At 29.9% G+C, this 20,098-nt stretch overlaps 2 protein-coding genes and 1 long non-coding RNA gene across 3 annotated transcripts; all 3 read right to left on the bottom strand.

Annotated features, from left to right (window-relative positions):
• Positions 1–1,504: 1,504 nt before the first annotated feature.
• On the bottom strand, positions 1,505–3,685 carry LOC108325789 (cytokinin hydroxylase). Its single transcript, XM_017558870.2, has 4 exons — positions 3,403–3,685; positions 3,063–3,292; positions 2,225–2,839; positions 1,505–2,112 (listed from the first exon to the last, which is right to left on the bottom strand). Exons 1-4 carry the CDS (start codon positions 3,683–3,685, stop codon positions 1,687–1,689), a joined length of 1,554 nt encoding a protein of 517 aa, XP_017414359.1. The 3' UTR covers positions 1,505–1,686.
• A 3,539-nt stretch (positions 3,686–7,224) lies between these two features.
• Positions 7,225–9,354, bottom strand: LOC108325788 (uncharacterized). The gene is made up of 2 exons (XR_001831868.2): positions 9,184–9,354; positions 7,225–7,445 (listed from the first exon to the last, which is right to left on the bottom strand). It is a non-coding gene; the product is annotated as an uncharacterized LOC108325788 (long non-coding RNA).
• Positions 9,355–10,047: 693 nt separating this feature from the next.
• On the bottom strand, positions 10,048–17,481 carry LOC108325180 (uncharacterized). Its single transcript, XM_017558202.2, has 14 exons — positions 17,249–17,481; positions 17,023–17,176; positions 16,677–16,795; positions 16,514–16,595; positions 15,849–15,997; positions 15,258–15,414; positions 15,086–15,150; positions 14,165–14,276; positions 13,331–13,471; positions 13,143–13,180; positions 12,948–13,040; positions 11,615–11,698; positions 11,370–11,519; positions 10,048–10,262 (listed from the first exon to the last, which is right to left on the bottom strand). The coding sequence occupies exons 1-14, from the start codon at positions 17,315–17,317 to the stop codon at positions 10,122–10,124; spliced, it is 1,554 nt and encodes a 517-aa protein (XP_017413691.1). The 5' UTR covers positions 17,318–17,481; the 3' UTR covers positions 10,048–10,121.
• Between the last annotated feature and the right edge of the window lie 2,617 nt (positions 17,482–20,098).

Genomic DNA, 20,098 nt, shown 5'->3' with positions numbered 1-20,098 from the left:
TGAGCAGACCAAAAAATCATAAACTTAAATTATCATATTCAAACAATTATTTTAATTATAAATAATGATATTAATAACCCACCATTTGATGGTTGGCCAATATGCTATTTGAAGGGACAATATTTTTGGCTCCAAATTTTAATTTTGACTTTGACCTCCAATATAAGTCTTTTTAATGATTACATTTAGTAAAATCATTTAAATATTTTCATCTTTCATAAACCTTCTTTTGTATAAGGTGCTCCTTCATCAATGTAATTATGTGTATGCAAGCATTTATTTTAATGTCTTTCTAAATAAAAATGTAAAATTTTAGTATTTTGAAGACTTTGTATATGAATATTTCACACTATTACATTTTTTTCTTTTTTAAATAAAGGTTGCTAAGTCTTATTATATATCTTAAGTTTGGGAAGCAGTCTTATATATTTATTGAACAAGTTGAATTAAAGTGAAATTTAATATGATACGAGGAATTATTATTGATGTTAACAAACAAGTGTCTCGTTCCCCAAAGAATATGCAAGTTAGCCATTAATCACACATATATTAATTGAGTAATTCCGTGGTCAATATTGTTGACCAGACTCCAAAATATTGCCTTTGAGAAGGGAAAATGTGAAAACTTTCTCAACAATGGACAAATCGTATTTATGATTAATAAATAATTCAATGGTCAAAACTGATGACCAGTAAAAATGTAAATGTTTTAGGAATTTTTATATATTACATATAAGGTATGCGTGAATTCTATATTTAGAGTATTTTTAATAAATTATAACCAAAATATATGTTTTCATTTATTTTGGTTTAATATATGCTGCATACGTATAAAATCTATATTAATTGAGTTTGAATTATTTAAAAAAAGTAAAGTTCAAAATATTTTCTAAATTTAGTAAATTTGGAAGGGCTTTGCAATTTCCATTTCCACGCGTATCTCCACGTGTGTCGCGACGTACACCATGAACTCTTTGGTTATAGTATCCGTACGACTATTCGTGATTGTAAAAGTATTTAAACCTTAATATATATAATAAGACTGGTATAATGTCCTATCGTATTATTTAGCATACTAAAAATATATAATTTTTTCACTTTCTATTATATGGCTTTAATGCAATACGTTCTTTTTTATTAATTATAACAAGATGTTATGTTAAAAGGTGATATAATAAAATAATCAAATTTTGTTTACGGTGGATATTTTTTTATTACAACTATTTTCATAAGTTAATTTTGTTTTTACATGAAAAGATAAAAAAATGAATTTGTCATATAATTTCTACTTATATAAATGACATAAACATCAATCAAATTCTTAATGAGCTCACAAATATAATTGATTTCTTAAAGAAATGATTTGAGACGAAGGATTTTGAAAGGACAAAGTTTTGTTTAGATTACAAATTATGCATTTAAATAAATGTGTTTTTTACATCAAAAGGCTTATATAATAATACTTTGTTACCTTAAAGGTAATAAGAATATGCATTTATGAAAACATATCTTACAGTGTTTTCCAACATTGACAAACCCAGACAGATAACTAAGAATGTCTACACATCTCATCTCTGTAAAATTGAGCTGATCTACAATCCCCTAATCCTGAACTTAATATCTACGAGGCTGAATAAGTAAAGAACTGTGACTGGGAGAGAGTCAATAAAAATTGGGTTAAATTGTCTAAAGGGGCTCAACTATGAGTGGAAGTCCACGACTAGGCCTCAGGGAGAGCATAATAGATGGTGAATGTTTGTAATCAGGGGAAACCTTAAAACTAAACCTAGAGAGAACAAGAGTTAAAACAATCTTGTACTCCATAAAGGTCAAATTTCTACCAACACACATTCTCCCTCCAAACCCAAAAGGCAAATAACCCATCTTGTGCTTGCATCCACCATTCACATCATCCATGAACCTCTCTGGCCTGAACTCATTCACATCCTTTCCCCATAACTCAGCCTCATGGTGCATGCCCACCACATCTATCCACATGTTCGTTCCATTTGGCACTGTTACATCATCAACTTTTATGTCTTCTCTTGCTTGCCTTTGCACATTCGGTGATGGAGGGTACAGTCTTAGAACTTCATTCATTACGCACTTCATCTGCATGTTCGTCAAACAGATCTTTACTTTACTAATCTACGAAGACCGTATGTAGGATCATACAACAACAAATATCAATGGACAAATCTTATAAAAACATCAAAGAACGTACCTTCTTTAAACCAGAGAGCATAGAAATATCAAGTTCTTCAGAGTTCCCCACCACCTCTCGTATCTCATCTCTCAACTGGGTTTGCCAATCTGGGTGCATGGCTAGAAGCAGCAAGGTCCACGTGATGGCTAGTGCTGTGGTTTCATGCCCTCCGAAGAAGAAGGTCTTGCATTCGTCAACAACTTCTCGCGATGTTAACGTCTTACCCGACCTTCCATCCACCTCGTGATTTTCTTGCAGCAACAGACCTAACAGATCTTGCTGACCATTTTTCGTCCCCGACTTCTTCCGAGATTCTATGATCGACAACAAGAGTTCGTCGATTTCTTTCCCGAGTTTCTTCGCCTCTAATGTTTTCTTTACGTTGAAATACTTCCCAAAGGGAACACCTACGTATCGATTGGTCTTAAAAAGGGTCATTTGCAAGGCTCTTAATTTGTCGAAAACATCTCTTGCATTGTCATCTTTCATTCCAAAACTTGTTCTTGCTATGATCTCCCCAGCCGTTGCTATAATCTCACTTTCCACGTCGATTTCGGGGTTCCCAGAGTTTATTCTCGTAAACCATCTGTCTATCATTTGATTCGTGGATTCAACCATCATGTTCGCCATTCCCTAGATATCACATAACACAAGATAATACAAAACTAATCAGACGTATGCTTATGATCAGTAACTATTGACATCAAAAGAATAGTAGAATCATCAAAACCACTCCAATGTGAACGGGATTCAATGTAATTGTTTTTTTCATACATGCACCACGTTTGTCATGGTTGATGCAGATCGAAGAACATCCAAAATCAAATAAAATGTAATGTAATTAATGGAGAGATACCTTCAAGTTAATGGGATTGAATGCGGGAGCAACAATGTGCCTGTGACGAACCCATTCGTTGCCCTCAACCATGACCAAACCACTCCCAAACATGGAGTCTCTGTCATTTCTAAACACACTTGGCTTGCCCCATCTTTTGGCCAACACCACTGTTGACATTTTCTTCAAAAACTCTGGCTCTGCAATGTACAAAAACGGCTCCGTGCCCAACCAATACAAGAACACCTTGCCTACACAAACACAAAGTAAAATTGCATACTTAACAACACCTCCATGTACATCATGACTTATGTCCTGTACAATAATATGAACATGAATATACATGAGATGGGAAACCTACCATGTGACTTCTGCCAGGTAGAGAAGTAAGGGAAAACGTAAGAGTGTATATCGTGTGGGAGATTCGAGGAAACAACTGAAGATTTAATGATACTCTTTCTTTTCATCTCTTCAATGTTCCCAAGTGGAAAACTTGGGGTTGGCCCTTCTAACCCACATTTCTTAAGCATCTTAAGTTTTTGGTTAGGGAAAACCCACCAAGAAAAAGTTAGTACGAAGAACAAGAAGAGACAAAGTATGACATAGAAGGCAACAAGAACTCCATATAGCCCTAAAAACTCCATCTCTCTCTTTGTATCGTTTTAATACTTGAACTTCTAATATTATGGTTCTGTTGTGGGTATAAGATAGTAATATAAGTCTGTATTTATATAAGAAGGTTTTGAATGGGAGAACTAATTGGTGGCTTTTGACTACGATAAGGAACGAGTTGTTGTTATGCTTTTGCTTTTATTTTTATTATCTTTGTCCACGGATTGACTTTTTGACCCTCGCGACATGTTTGAATATTTTCCCTTTTTGGGTCCATCTGTGTGTCAAAGTTTTTGGTCGGTTTTTTTTTTTTTTTTTTGCAGTTTTGTCCACACAGCTTAATTATGTTTAGAAGTGGAAATTTGTGACTAAGAAAAAAACAAAAAAGGTGTGAGAAAAACAGAATCTTTGTCGTTCTTGTTTGTAGTCAACGCGATATGCAAAAGCAACAAAGATCAGGTCTACACCGTCACCGTGTTTGGCCATAAAGAAGCCAAACGTAGTTCATGTTTTGCGAATCCGCGGTTAACATAATAAGTTAAAATATATACAGTACAGCCATCAAGAGCATCGCACTTTATTTTTTTTCAGTTCATTTTTTTTCTCGCTACTACAACAGACACAAGAACTAGAAAAATAATGCCAACTTATTATTTATTTATTTTAAAGTAATTTTAAATTTGTTAATAATTTATTTTACTTGTAATATATTTATTAACATTATTAAATTTTAATAGTAAAATTAATATTCTTTAATTTTCCAATAGTTTACACTACTACATTTAAGGTAATGGTTTAAAAAAAATACTTTTATAAGACTCTTTTGAAGCAATTTTTAATATATTTATTTTAAAACAATTTTTTAATTTGTTAATAATTTATTTTACTTGTAATATATTTATTAACACGATTAAATTTTAATAGTAAAATTAATATTCTTTAATTTTTCAATAATTTACACTACCACAGGTAATTGTTTTAAAAGAAATATTTTAAGAGTCTTTTTGAAGCTTTTACTTCATGTAAAGTTATTTTACACAAAAAAAAAAGAAGAGGGACTTTCTAAATTTTCATAGAAAAATAAAATATAAAAGAAATAATGGTTAGTGATTTGGAATAAATTGATGAACATTTTACCTTGAAAGTAAAAGTCTCTAATGAAATTGAAACAAACCTATACATATATAAACTATTTAAGCTTAATTAAATTTTGTTCACCTAAAATAAGAAAATTAAAATCTTGTGAATAAAGAAAATGAATATGAAATTAAGTGAAAAATACTAATAGTATTTATAAAATTGTCATGGATTACGTACCGATATTAGAATATCAAATAATATTATTAAAATAATATTTATCTCAAATAAATAAGTTATATCTTATCATACATAATAACTATAATATTGACAATGGTAATTAAAATGTAAATATTTGAATATTTCTTTAATAAATGAATTTGGACAGTTACAATATAAAAAACTTAATGAATTTTATTAAACCGCGTTCTTAATATAATATTTTTATTATGTCGAGTAATTATAAATTTTAATTATTTTATAAATTTTGAATACTTTTAAGTGAAATTTTTGTTTTGTTGAATGTAAATAATAAAAATTATTTAAATACTTATTATTTGATTTTATTATAAATGGGATAACGTTTTTCCATCTTGAATGACTATTATTGAAAAATAAAATAATGAATTGGCTGATCAATTAAAAGAAAATAGGAAAATAACTAATCAACGAGTTAAAATTAAAAATGAAAAAGAAAGTAATAATTATATATTATTTCATTAACAACAAAAATTAAATAAAAAGAACTTGAGTAAAAGAAATATTTTAAATAATAAATTAAAAATACTTTAAAATATGTAAATGTATAAAGTAATTAAATTTTAATTAATCGGTTTATTTAAATAAAATTAGATTAAAAAAATACATTTCTTTAATAGACGACAAAAGAGGGATAACGGCAAAGTACAAAAAGATAATCCAAAAGATATGGATGAGATTTAAAACACGTTAGGTAAGATGGACGGAGGAGAAAGTCGTAGTTTATTTTAAATTAAAGAAAATATTATTATTGCAAATAATGAACACTTATATATAGTGTTGTGTGATAATTTTGTAATAATAAATTTCTTATGTATGTATTATTGGACAACTAAATGACTTTGTTCTTTTCCAAAAACAAAAGTATTTTTTAATTGATGAACTAGACAAAACATTGTGGATGTTCTTAATAATTTGTTGCAAAAGGAAGCGAAAATTAATTCAATGAAATTGCAAATAAAAAATATAAACGAACAAGATATAATTAAATTAAAATATATATACCACTTTATTTTTGGCTCTCTTGTATCAGATCAACTAAATATTATTATAATAAATTTAGAATATTTGGGTTTAATAATTGCTCCAAGTTTAAGTTATGCATGTATTAAATATTTTGCTGAAAATAAAGGTATTGTTTTTTTTTCACAATAATTTGGTTTAGGTGAATTAAAATTATCTAAATCAAAAAAGAAATAGACGCGAGGCCTGTTAGGTATGAACGTTTTCAACGGAAATTATAATCAGTGCCTATTTCAAAACATTTTAAACGTGCATCATCCCATCCTTCATATCTTTTTCTTTAAAAAAAACAACCTATCGAAGTACACGAATTAATCCATCTGTTAAAATTATAAATTTATTATGATATTCTATTTTAAAAAAATTAAAAACTTCAATTATGGAATAAATTATAATGTAATAGAGAAATAAAAATTAATTTAAAGTATTAAAAAAATGTCTGAATTAGATAAGACGGTATATTACATAATGTGATAGAATAGTGGTTTGTTAACAGATCACTATATCTTCTTGTTTGTTTGACTATCAATTTATCATTGATTTTGTGTGTCTGTTTGTGAAGTGATAGAGGAAGTAATTGCATTAAATGAATTATTTTATAATATAATTATCTTTTAGTTTTGACATTTTCATTTTAAAATTTATCATTAAATCTATATAAAAATTATTTTGATTAAATATTTAATGAATAATTTATTTTAACTTCAGCATATAATTTGTTTTGAAAATTCTTTGATGGGTATATTTAATAAAATAAATAAGTACAATTTTCTTTAAAATGATATACGTAAACAGGTAAAAGAAACATAAATTTAAAATATTTTGAAAGATTGCATGATACTTCTCATAACAATACATGCTATAATTCAAAACTAACATGCTTTGGTTTTAATTGGGAAACAAAAAATCAACGTAGTAGGAAATATCCGTATGTATGTATCTCTCTATCTGTTACAAGGGCCACAAAAAATTATTCATACTTCTGTACATATTATCAAAAGAAGTGTCATGCAGATTGTTTTGGATTGTCAAAAAAAAATTCAAATGAACCGTAAATTTGAATACTTGTATACTTAATTTGTACGATGTTACCGTCTAATACGTGTTGATTAAAATAACAAAGTTGATTAAATTCCCAAAGGAATTCCTATAAGAAAAAGTTTGTTTTCCTTTCAATTAAGTGTGACATCCCATAATATACGACATGCATATATAATAAAGACGTCATTCAGTTATAATATTGGAAAGTAATTAGAGACATATAACAGACTATATTGGTTACAGTCATCCAAAATAAAATCAGAGTTGGTCTCTTAAACATAAAGGACCACTGTGAATTATCATCAGAATAATACTACTAATCAATATCCTAGACATACTAAGCTGCAGCATCACCTTCTTCCAGCGCTTGCTCCACAGACACCTCCTCTTCATCTGCTCACATCCAATTTAGGATGATCATTGCAACAGGAAACATACCCAAACAAAGCACGAACACACAAGCAAGGGTGAGCTAGTTTCACAAGCAAGCATACTATATTTAAAGTAAACAATTCATCAAATAAATACTTTAAGCCAAGCAAGTTAAACCATACAAAGGAACATGTCATAAACTAGACTTGACTCGTCCGGACTTAGAATGATAGTCGAGCTATGGCGAGTCCTGCACTCGTGGTGACTTATGAAACTTGGGTTCCCCACCCTGCCACACTCACGAGGTTAGCCTGTTCCGGGCCTTGAGGCATACTGGAAGCCCCAAGACTAAGACCTCCTGCTACTCCTCACCACATGGATTAATCTCTCTACTTGAGTATGATTAGCCATTGGAGTTTCAGAATGACCCCCAAGACTGAGCTCCTACTTTCATTCTAAAACACTAAGGATCTCACCAAGAGATCCTACACAGATGGAACTTGATTTACAACTTGGATCATACTTTCATCACTTTGTAATCATATACTTTCTGCCACAATCAACATATACACAATCTCAACAATATACATTACTCACCACTCACAAATTATAAAAATAACATCTCCACAATTGAATCTAAGTTAATCAATACCAAGAACCAAACAACTCCAACTAACCCATAACAGCTCATAAAATACATTAATTTATACATACCTACAAGTAATATAATTATTGATTAACACTCACGTTTCAATATAAGAAACAACTATCTTACTTTATTTTATATATATATATATATATATATATATATATATATATATATATATATATATATATATATATATATATATATATATATATATATTTACATTATATTATTATACATATATATATTTATATATAATATGTAACCTTACGAATATATATTTTTATATTATATTAAACTAATATATATATATATATATATATATATATATATTATATTAAACTAGTATATATTATATTAAATATATATATATATATATATATATATATATATATATATATTTATATATGGATCTTTACTTTAAATTCCAAACACACAGTGACTGATTTCCTAAAATTATAATTGACTAGAAATTAACACATGATAACTTTATGCATCTACAATCAACTTATTTTATTTTATTTTCATGATCTTTCTTTACCCTAATTAGTCACTGGAGAGGACCCAGATGTCTGAACGCATCAAACTCACCTTCGACGACGCCAGCACATATGACTAGTCACAACTGACTGGACCAGGCCAGGGCTGCTCATGGCCGCTCTATAATCAGGGATGTGCCAACTCAGGTTTTTAAGGTTCCTCTATCCTACCAACAAAGAAAGGCTCTCAACAATTAACAATTAATTTATTTAAATTATCTACCATGTTCTCTTATGCTCTAAATCTGAAATGCCTAATTTTAATATTTTCACTTCCTCTCACAACAACATCAAACAGTACATCTATTTAATACCCATATACATGCTATTACAGAACCTTTACTCCACACCTTCCAACAAGATCAATTTCAGCCAACAAACTCATTCAAAACAGATTAAATTCATCACATCACAACATGCACAATTTCACAGTTTCAGTTATAACACCCAATACAATAAAAGTCATAAAACAGTTTCACAAGAGAATCTAGAGGGGAAATTCATTGATCATGCAACTAGAAAATTGCATGCCCTAGGTTCAAAGGAAAGGGAGGAACAGAGAAAGATAACTTACCCGTCCAAAGCAGAATTTTAATCGGATGAATGGGAAGCTCTCAACTCCGTGAACGAAAGCACACTACCTATTTGAAATTTCAACAGTGGGAAGTGGTGGAAAAGTAGAGAAAAGTCAGAGCAAGAAGAAGAAAAATGGAATTGAGTTTAGAGAGAGAAAAAGTAACTGAAAAATGAACTCAGAGCTGGAAGGTGAGGCCTCTTCTGAGATCCTAGTGCCCTTAGCTTCTTGGGCCAGGCTGCATGGCCCAATGGTATTTCATTTTTCAGGCTCTTACATTAAGTGTCTCATCTTTAGCAAATAATAAAGATTTATTCAATTCAATGTACATTTTTATGTATAAAATTAGATGGTTATTATTTTCCCCTTCATTATAAAAGTGATTTAAAATATAAAATAGTTAACATAAATTATGTTAAAATATTTATTTTTATTGTTATTTAATTGATAATTAATATTATTATTATTATTATAATAATTGTTATCCATTTTATTATAAAGTTGAGTTATAATTGTATGTTAGGTCTCTAACAGGGCAAGTTTATGAAGAGCCACAGTTAAAATTCTAAAAGAAATACGTAATTTGACCACGGTGACCTGTCTTTCACAGCAATTCTTCTCTCCACTGGACATCATCAGAAACAAACAGCATTAGAATTGGTTACGTTTTCCTCCCAACTTTTTCTTCTATGTAACATTTCTCATTTGTAGCTTGCCAAGTAGTTTTGTATTAAAATATATACTGTGGTTTGAGAAAAGATTACCAACATGGTAAGTGGCATTTTAATTAGCGTGACTTCGTTTTGTTTTCTATATGCAAGTATCTGCCAGTTTGTTAACGGCAGTGAAAGTGAAGTTTCTGGCTGTCAGGAACAGTTAAAATTTGCCATTCTTTTGATAAAAAAATAAAATATTATAATCATCCCAAAATTTTGTATTCAGAAATCATGGAAAAGCATGAGAGCTTCATCGAGCTTCGTCAATGATGACCCCAGGAGTAACCAGACATTTAGTAGCCGTTTGTATTTCTTCTGCAGTGGCCCTGGCTCCTTAAGCTTGTCTTTAGGAACATTCAAAAGCTGAAACAAGTAGCAAGAACACTTCAGTGCAAACCAAGCAACATATATATATATATATATATATATATATATATATATATATATATATATATATATATATATTAAACTTAACGCAGTAAATGTAGTAAAAATGCAAAGCATTGCTTGTTGTACAACAACATGCCATTAACACCAAAAAGTACCAACTACATTATATATTTTGTTTCCGAGTATCAGACGAGGTCAAAATTGAGGGAACCCTATTCTCAGTTGACAACTGTCATTATGCCAAGAAGTCCATGGAAATTGGCAACAGCTCAGATAATGAATTATAGCACCTAGAACTACTTACTGAAAACTGCCCTTTTCTAATAGTAATAGAAGGTAGACTCCCACAACTATTACTTCAGACTGGAATATTTGATAATCGGTAAAAACAATGTACAATGCAAACTTTATAGCCATTTGCACCTAAAAGATTTACAAAGACATGATTATTAGTTAAGTTGTAATATATGTATGCTTTAAAATAGACGACAAATCCGTATAGTCTACATATCAGAAACTTGCTGGGAATAATTTAAATTGTTGATTTTTTAGCTGGTGTTGGAGGAAAGAAATTGTTTTTGGAGAGTTATTGATGGTTTTGGGGGACATTTGTTTAAATTTAAAAAAGAAAATTAAAAAGCTGATTTTATCTATCTAACAATTTAACTTATGATAATTTTTCAATGTTTATTATATGTTAATTTTCACAGCTATCTCACACGTCCTTAATGTATCCCTTTTAGCAGATAATAGGATCATTATCGTTACTTGAATATAACATTTTATTAATTCAGCTATGATTTTTTTTTTTCAATAATTTTGCAAGACATTGATGACCGAAAAAAATACAGTGATGATGGTAAATCAATACAAATATCAACAATATTTAGGAATAAAAATAAAGAGATGAAAGACTCCTTAAAAAAATCTATGGAGGATGGGAAACTACAACAACCACATTCGTCTCACAACAAGGTTTACACAAAAACAACACTTGCTTAAGATATTATAACCTAATCTTATAAACATTTTTATTTAATGGAGGTCAATCAATTTATGAACAACTTTAGATGTACTAACCTCTTCATCCTTTTCCTGCTCAAAAGCCATTCTTAGGCTCAAATTTAAGGCAGCGTGGTACATCTCATCCAGTACATGTTCCCAAAGCAGAGGTTTACTGACTTTCCACATCAAAATAGTTGTTTGCTTCACTCCCGTCGCAACTACTTTCTGTAAGAACGATTAAGTTGTGAAAAGATGAAATATCCAGACACAAAGGTAAACTGATTTCTAAAATGTTTATAAATATTGAATAGATAGACCACCTCCATATACAAGTAATTGTCCTTCCATAACCTATATAGCAACTTTGGAGCCTCCTTTTTCTCAACCAGAGTAGATGCTGCTATCTACAAATTAAACAGAAGCACTTAAAGGTCACAACAACACTACAGAATGAGTCCATTGAATTTCTTTATAATTAGAATTGAAAAAAAGAAGGATTATGCAATTGCTGGCAGAAAACATCAGTTTATAAATATTTCATTGGATTTCCGTATATGCGAAGCATCAAGGAAGACTGTCAACGTGGATGAAGTTATTACAGATCCTAATCTAACAGCTTTGGCATTAGATAATTGGTTATTTGTGTCAATAATGGAATCTCTTTTATTTTAATGAATATTTGCTTATTCATTGTAGAATTTTAGCTTTCCCGATTTTGATTAAATAAATTAGGAAATAGAATTAGAGTCTTAATTAATGTCAATGGGTATGTAATATATATAGACATAGAATGAAGGAAATCATCAAAGAGAAAAATTTTGACATGGAATCATCCCCGGTTTCCTTCAGCAAGATAGTCACTCTTGTCTTCTTGGTGGCTCCTAGTTCCTGTGGGTTTCATGCTCGATGATTCTAGTTCATGGAGTTTCTCTCTTTTTTCTCGGTTATTGTCTTGTGGCTACTGAAAATTTTATGGTTCGCTTTAACAGGAAAAATGATCCCGCCTGGTCATTTTAAATCCAAATGTTTGTGAAAGGGAAAAGATTCTTGGGTCATCTTGATGAATCTTCTACTTTACCCGAGGCCCAACCTGAGCTGATTACATAACTTATATAGCAACTTTTTATGGTGACTTGGACGAAGATATTTACATGACTTCTCCTTTGGGTTTGTTCTCAATTTCATCTTTATTACTATCAATGGGTATGTATTATTTAAAGAAATGAGCGGAATAAATGAAATAACCAAAGGGAGAAATTCTGACACTAGGTGCAAAATGTTGACGTAGGAAGTTTAATCCTCCATCCATATTGCATTAATATGGGTACAGTACCATAATCCATTACATAATACAGCAATTTTTAAAACTAAAGGTATGTGTGTACACTAATATAATTTTTAAATAACACAAATGAAGATATAAAATATTTAGAGATTGCTGGGAGAACATTTATAATATTTCAAACAGCCCTAAATGTCATTACTCAGTTCAAACTTTAAAACCTCACATGGGGTTACTGCAGTGAACTATAATCCAAAGCATCAAGTTAATTGGACTAAAATCTCAAACTGTCAACATCAATGAAAGAAGACTGACAGAATCACTACATTTATTAGCAAATTTAATTTTAACTTCATTAATGAGTAAATCACCTGATCTGTGTCATGAAAACAACCATCCTTTGACAGTAGCCTGAACATTCTGTACGCATCCCTTCCATACCTTTTCAACACAATTGACTCAACCTACAACACGGAACATAAAATTAGACAGTTTAACAAAATCAAAATATGTATGTGTCTGCATGTGTGTGTAGTGCAATTACTAAACAACACAAAGATTAAAACCTCTTCATTTTGAGCCCGTTCAATAATTTTCTTCAAATCTGAAAAGTGAAGAATTCTGAATTACAAACCACTGAAGGAATCATAAACCAGGACATTGAAAGAGTTCTTCAACATTACCAATTAAGAAAATAAAATGATAAATGTTTTATATCAGAAGTAGTCCTCCATGAGGAAAATATCAACTTTACCAATACTATATGCATCATCTACAATCATCCTCTGTGAACAGCCCAACTGGCTAAGAGAAGCTCTGATACGATCTATAGTCATCGTTCGTCCTGTATCAGTCTTCATGACCTCTGCGGTAATTGTATCCAGTGACAGGGGAACTGAAACATAGGATGACACAGCATAAATCAATACATAACCATGAGATAACAGTGGTCCCATGGACGTCTTTCTTTTCTCTATATGGTGAAACAAAAATCCGTTATAACAGAAAAGTTACAAAAGAGAAGCGAAGTATGGAATCCTTCTTAACAAAAGAATAAAACAGAGAACAAGGGAGAGAGAATCAACGGAACAAGCTACTTGATCCAACATATCTACTAGGGAAACCCATTTAAAGAGGCCGTATGCCTCCACCTATCTACAACAGAACAATTAAAAAAGATAAGGAAGGATAGGGAATCCTTAATAAAAGAACAAAATAGAGGACTAGAGGGAGGGAGCAAGCAGAACAAGATGCACCATACAACAAAACTACTACAGAAACCCCTTTAAAGAGGCTAGGCCATATGCCTCTATCCATCAGTTCATCCATCCATCTATCTATGGCCTCGTTACTTCCACCAAAATCCTAGAAACACGAATTAGTTGTTGAGAGACAGGTCACGCAGAACAGCAACCTTGTCACACTGGGCCAGCTACATAGATTCGGTTAAGTTAAAAAATTAAATTATCAAGTATATTTCACCATGAGATCCCTTTTAATAATTTCCTCAAAGATCTTTTGTGTTTTCCCTCTATTCTTTCTCAACAGTGAAAAAAAAAACAATCATAAAGCAAGGAATTTGGTATACCTGAATTCTCCATTTTCACTTTTTTCTCAACAGTTTTTGTTGCCTCCAATACTGCACTTAAGACAGTAGCAGTTCCATCATCATGCTGAGTTCTTATATTCTCAATCAATGCCTACAATATGCATGACAAAAGATTAAAAAAACTATCTCAATCAATTCAACACAATAGCTTATAAATATGATATCCATGAAACCTTTACAATCATTAATTGGAACAATTAAAAAGAAAACAAAGAGCACATAAAAAATATAACAAAACCTCTGTTGTCACATTTATCACAAAGGAAACAGTAAATATAGTAGCATCAACAAGGAAAAATAAGTAAATGTCAAACTGCTTTACAGGAAACAATACGTAATGATTCATTCATGTAAATATAGCCCCCACCCAAAACAATGAGTTTCTTCCTTTAGCTGAATCCATAAATTCATTAGTACAAAAGGTAACGTGATACAGATTGAAGCCAACTTATGGCAAAGATGACCATTGAACATAGCTTCAAAAATATTGTCAACTTAAATTTGACCAAGCCAAATGTTAAAGAGCAGTGTCAATAACAAGCAATCTGTGTGGTTTCATGCTTTGTTTATCCAGATTGACATTTATTATTACTAGTTTTCATTTGACTAATTTTAAACAGAAGTTTTGCTCTTTGAAAGACAAAGGAATTTCAAATTTAACTTTGATCACTTATATACTCTAGAAAATAGCTTTTCTGCAAATAAAATATCTGTGATTCTTATTCAAAACGTTTGACTATCACTGACCATCTAGTATGCTTTTATAACTCCGAAGCTCAATACCCTTTCACAGTAAGTTAAATAAAATAAATGCACAAAAAAGGTCAAAATTCAAGGAAAAAAAGGTAGACTGGGTAGTGATAGCACCATGTTAGATAAGAAATATATTGTAATATCTACCTTATGTCTAAGATGACGAATAAACTCCTCAAAATTGGCACGCCAAAGAATTTCCTCCTCTTTTTCTGCACCAAATTTTGTATGATTTAAAAAAATTATACTTGTATGCAAAAATTTTGTTAACTGAAAACTACTAAGTTGATCTGACCACAAAAGATGACAGTAGTCCTACCATCATTCTGTTGAACGCTACCAATTTCATCATCATCTGAATTTGTTTCCCTGTCAACATTAGATTTCATATCCGCAGTGAATGAAAATCTGATTGCATCCCCAGGCACTGCTGCTTCTACAACACGTTGCTGTAATGTCTCAGGTGCTTCAAATATCTGAAAGGCATAAATTACAAAGTTTAAAGTGATTTTAGAAAACTCTATTATCCAGCTTCCGAAAGTGACCACATTGCTGTTGCAACTTCAATAAAATGGTAACAAAGAATATTTGAGAATTTTCAACTTAATAGCACTTATTTGACTAAGCATCTTAAACAACAAGCAATAAATGAAGGATCATCGTGCATACAAAAATCAACAATTAATTGGTAAATTGATCTCACTATATGTTAGAGATCTCATATCAACTAGGATATAACTAAATCAAACGGAAAAAAGCTTTACTATTCCTCAACAAAGCTGTTAGTGGAACCCCATTAGAAATCTCACCTGCTCACACCCAATAGACAGCAAATGCCTCTCACCCCAAACCATTAACCAAAGATCACCCAACTTCCTAAGGAAATTGACCTGAGTGAGCAGTTATTTACCTTGGCAGACTTAGCACCCCGCTTCCTAGTAGTAGTTTCTTTAAATGAGGTAGAAACAACTGGCTCAGGGACAGGGCAGCGTTCGACAAGTCGAGCTGTTAAAAGCTTATTCAGTATCTCTCGTACAACTTTTGTATCCACGGCATTTTCTGCAAGTATATCATTTAAAATAAAATAATTTGAAAGGATTCATGATTTTGCGAGATACAGGTGAGCTCAACCATGTTTTAAATACAGTAATTTCAACATATTATTCAGAGTCAATTGTATGTTTGATTAAAATGAATATCCTGCTCAATTATAGGCCTAGTAATATATCACCCTTTAACATAATTTAGAAAGACTCGTATAGTTCTTTATGTATCATTACCTCTTCATGGACAACAAATTTAGTAAGTTGTGTAAGATGTACCACACTTATAACCCAACCCAAATCAGACCATAATGCTAGTACATGTACCTTGATCCACTCCAAACATACCTTTTGTTTTCATAGTTTTAAAAAGGAATTATGACTAAACCAAATATGATTTAGTCGTTAGATTACACAAATCTTAAAAGAAAATATGTGCGGATTTGTGTAAAAAATACCTTTTGTTATAATAAAATCAACAAATATAAGCAAAACAGCACTCGACCTATCAACTGCATCATAAAACACTTGCCTTTCCCTTGACTTGCTCTGTCAACCATTTGTTTCAGGGTAAGCCTACCATCGCGAAGCAAACCATCAAGAAGTTCCACACACTGCAAAACAAGTGGACAATACTGAGCATTTTAAGTCATAAAAGGAAAAGCTTCAAAGAAACCAATAAGGATCAAACCGACTTCTTCATCAAGCTTCCGCGACACAGTCTCCAAGAATTTGGAAAATCTCAATCGGTGGATTATGTTATCAAACAACACCAAGTACTGAGTCCTAACTCTCAATCTGTCTACATCATCATCTGCATTCATAATAATTCAGAACATCATAATTAGCCAATCACGCCCTAATGAAGAAGTATTCGTTGCAAACATTACCACTAAAGCTAGGAAGTCCGTTTTTTAAAAACTATTTTACTCCAACATGTTTATTGCAAGTAGACAATGATAATTAAAAAGAAAAAGAAAAGCAAAAAAAAAAAAAGAATACAACAAAGGAATTAAACAAAAAAAAATAGTGTTACGATACCGTCATCTTCAGGAGCAGAAACAAATGCTTGGCAACAATTGTGTTGAACTAAGACGAGTAGGGAGTTCTTAACTTGGTCCTTAGTAAGCTCCGAGTAGCGAACCAATTGATCCAAAGTGAGGGCTCCATGACTAAATAGATTTTCGCATACTTTCTGCACACACAAAACTTCAATATCAATGCCGATGCAAAATAAATCAGAGAGACGCGAAAGTGAGAGAATTACAGCGACGAGATTGCCGAAGTGGTTGGTGATGAGGTGGACGGCCAATTTGATGCCGAACTGTGTAGCCATTTTCTTGAGAGAGAAAACGGCGAAGAACCAAGAAATTTGAGGATAATACGGAAGAGAAAGGCGCGGGAAGAAGGGGGTTTAGGGATTTTTAGAGTTCAGTATTCTACAATGCATCAATTCTTTTCAGGGTAGACAATGTTCTATCAATTTTAGGTAGTTATGTGGTTAAAATCTCCGGCATTTGATTAAAGAGATCACGCCTTCGAATCTTCTCCAAAGAGGTGTTTTATTAGAAAGTTAATTGAAAGTTTTTTAATTTATTAATTAAAAAATTAATGAAGTTTATTTTAATTACATTTTTATTTATTATTATTTTAAAGAAATAAATAAACACTAGTATTAATTATAATAATTACTAATTAATGCATTTTTATACACTAACGAAAATTTTGGTAATAAATATTGTAATCTAATTTACTTTTTTCCTTTTTCCACTTATTTTTTATCTTTTCATTTTTCTTCTTCCAATACTTCTTCCCTCTCTAAACATTGTTATAAAATGATAGTTGCGTATTAAATGCATAATTTGGTAAATAAGTAAAGTAAACATCCAAATTCAAACATTACTTAACAACATCAACATCCTTATTTTAAAAAAGATTAAATGGTTAACTTAGGTAATTACAAGCTGTAAATAATTATAAAGAATGATACCCAAACTATAAAGAGGCAATAGTGGTTGAATTTTGATTACATAAAGCAATAATACCCAATTAAAGAATTAAAGAAATACCAATGAGAAGAGGGAAAACAATATATTATGTATCAGCTGACAAAGAGGCCATAGCCTATATACATCAACCGAAGGGAAAGGTGTATATCGTTGTTTGGTTGGTTGTAACTTTGAATCGAGATGCTTGGATTTCTTGTAGAATGCCATGTTAGCAATATTTTAAATATTTATTGCATTTTCAGTTCTATTTTTAAGGATCGTGATTTATTAATTGATTAAGTTTTTATTTTTTTCAACTATAGAATTATGAAACAATTACTAATTTTTTTTTAAACATCAGTAACAAACCCATTCATTTTGAACTCCAGACTTTAAAAAAGAAAAGAATGTTTCCTCTACACCTTCTCATTTTCATCTTGCATCTCTAAATTCTCAAAAATAACCTTATCCGTGTTTGAAAACTGATTAAATTTTTTTAATTGTTTACTTTTTTATTTTTAAATAATAACAATAAATAATTAATTAATTTAATATTTTTCATATAAATAAATGTATATTAATATTTTAATTTATAAAATATTAATTAAAATAAATAAATAATATTATAAAACTAAAAAAAATTAAAAAGTATATGCTAACCGTATTTAAAAATACGATTAACAAATTTGTTTGAATTATTTTATAAGAACCATATTTCCAATTAGTTTTTTTAGTTTACTTTTTCGTTTTTAATTAATATTAATAAAAGTTAATTAATTTAATATTTTTCATAAAATTAAATATAAACTAATATTTTAAATAATAAAATATTAATTATTAAAAAATGTAAATAATGTTATAAAATTATAAAAAAATGAAAATACATAAAAACTTGAACCCGCTTTCGAATGCGCGTTAAGAATTTTTATTTTTTTAATGTTTTTTAGTTAATTTTAATTTAAAATATTATTTTATTTATAATTTTTTAATATATTTTATTATTATTATTATTAAATAAAAAATAAACTAAAAAATTAAAATTCTTGACCGGAAAGCCATTAAGGTTTTTATGAATTTTTCAATTTCATAATATTATTTACATTTTTAATAACTAATATTTTATAAATAAAAATATTAGTATATATTTAATTATATAAAAAATTATTAAATTTATTTATTTTTTATTATTATTAATTGGAAACGAAAAAGTAAACTTAAAAAGAAAAAAAAATACGTAACCATAATTGAAAACACTATTTTTATAAAATATTTCAAACAAATTTGTTAACCGTATTTCTAAATACGGTTCACGTATATTTTTCATTTTTTTTATTTTATAATATTATTTAATTTTTTATAGTTAATATTTTATAAATTAAAATATTAGTATATATTTAATTATATGAAAAATATTAAATAAATTAATTATTTATTATTATTATTTAAAGTTGAAAAGAAAAAGAAAACCTAATCAGTTTTTTAATATTGGTAAGGTTATTTTTTTAGAGAAACGCTCAAAGAGGAATGAGATACTTTTAATCATTAAGTCTATTTATTTGTTAAGAGAACACATCGTCAAATTTTGAAGTTTTAGAAAAATAAAGTTGTGTTTGAATTTCAAAACTGCAATGGCAGGAGATAGTATATATATATATATATTTTGTCTTTTGGCTGTGTTGATATGTATATATGTCATTATAATGTTTATATAGAGGTCAATTTTTACAATGCCATACTATTTTCTGTGGGGTTTTGAATGTATTTAGAAAGTTAGTTTGCATTGAGACAATAAATATTTGGAGTTTGTTTTGATGGCTATTCCTTTGCCGAGTTTGTAGTCTCAAAGTGTAAGATGTTGAGGTGTGATTCCATTTGAAGCAGTGTAAATGTTGTAGAAAAGGTGTAGACTGAAGAGGGAAAAGACAAGTCACATGACCTTAATTATATTTCTTTAACGAGAAGGGTGAAGTTGTAATTGTAACGAAGAATTTGTGACATGTTCAAAGAGTTTCAACAACCAATCTTACTAATATTTTAAGGCCTAATTATACAGCCTTGCTCCGTGCAGTGCTTTTTCTTTGTTTGTCTTTGGATTGGTAAAAAGCTGCAACAGTTTTCCCTTCATTAAA

The sequence above is a fragment of the Vigna angularis genome, chromosome 3, assembly GCF_016808095.1.
Source record: "Vigna angularis cultivar LongXiaoDou No.4 chromosome 3, ASM1680809v1, whole genome shotgun sequence".
In the NCBI taxonomy this organism is placed as follows: domain Eukaryota; kingdom Viridiplantae; phylum Streptophyta; class Magnoliopsida; order Fabales; family Fabaceae; genus Vigna; species Vigna angularis.
This window is presented reverse-complemented; position numbering and strand designations above follow the sequence as displayed.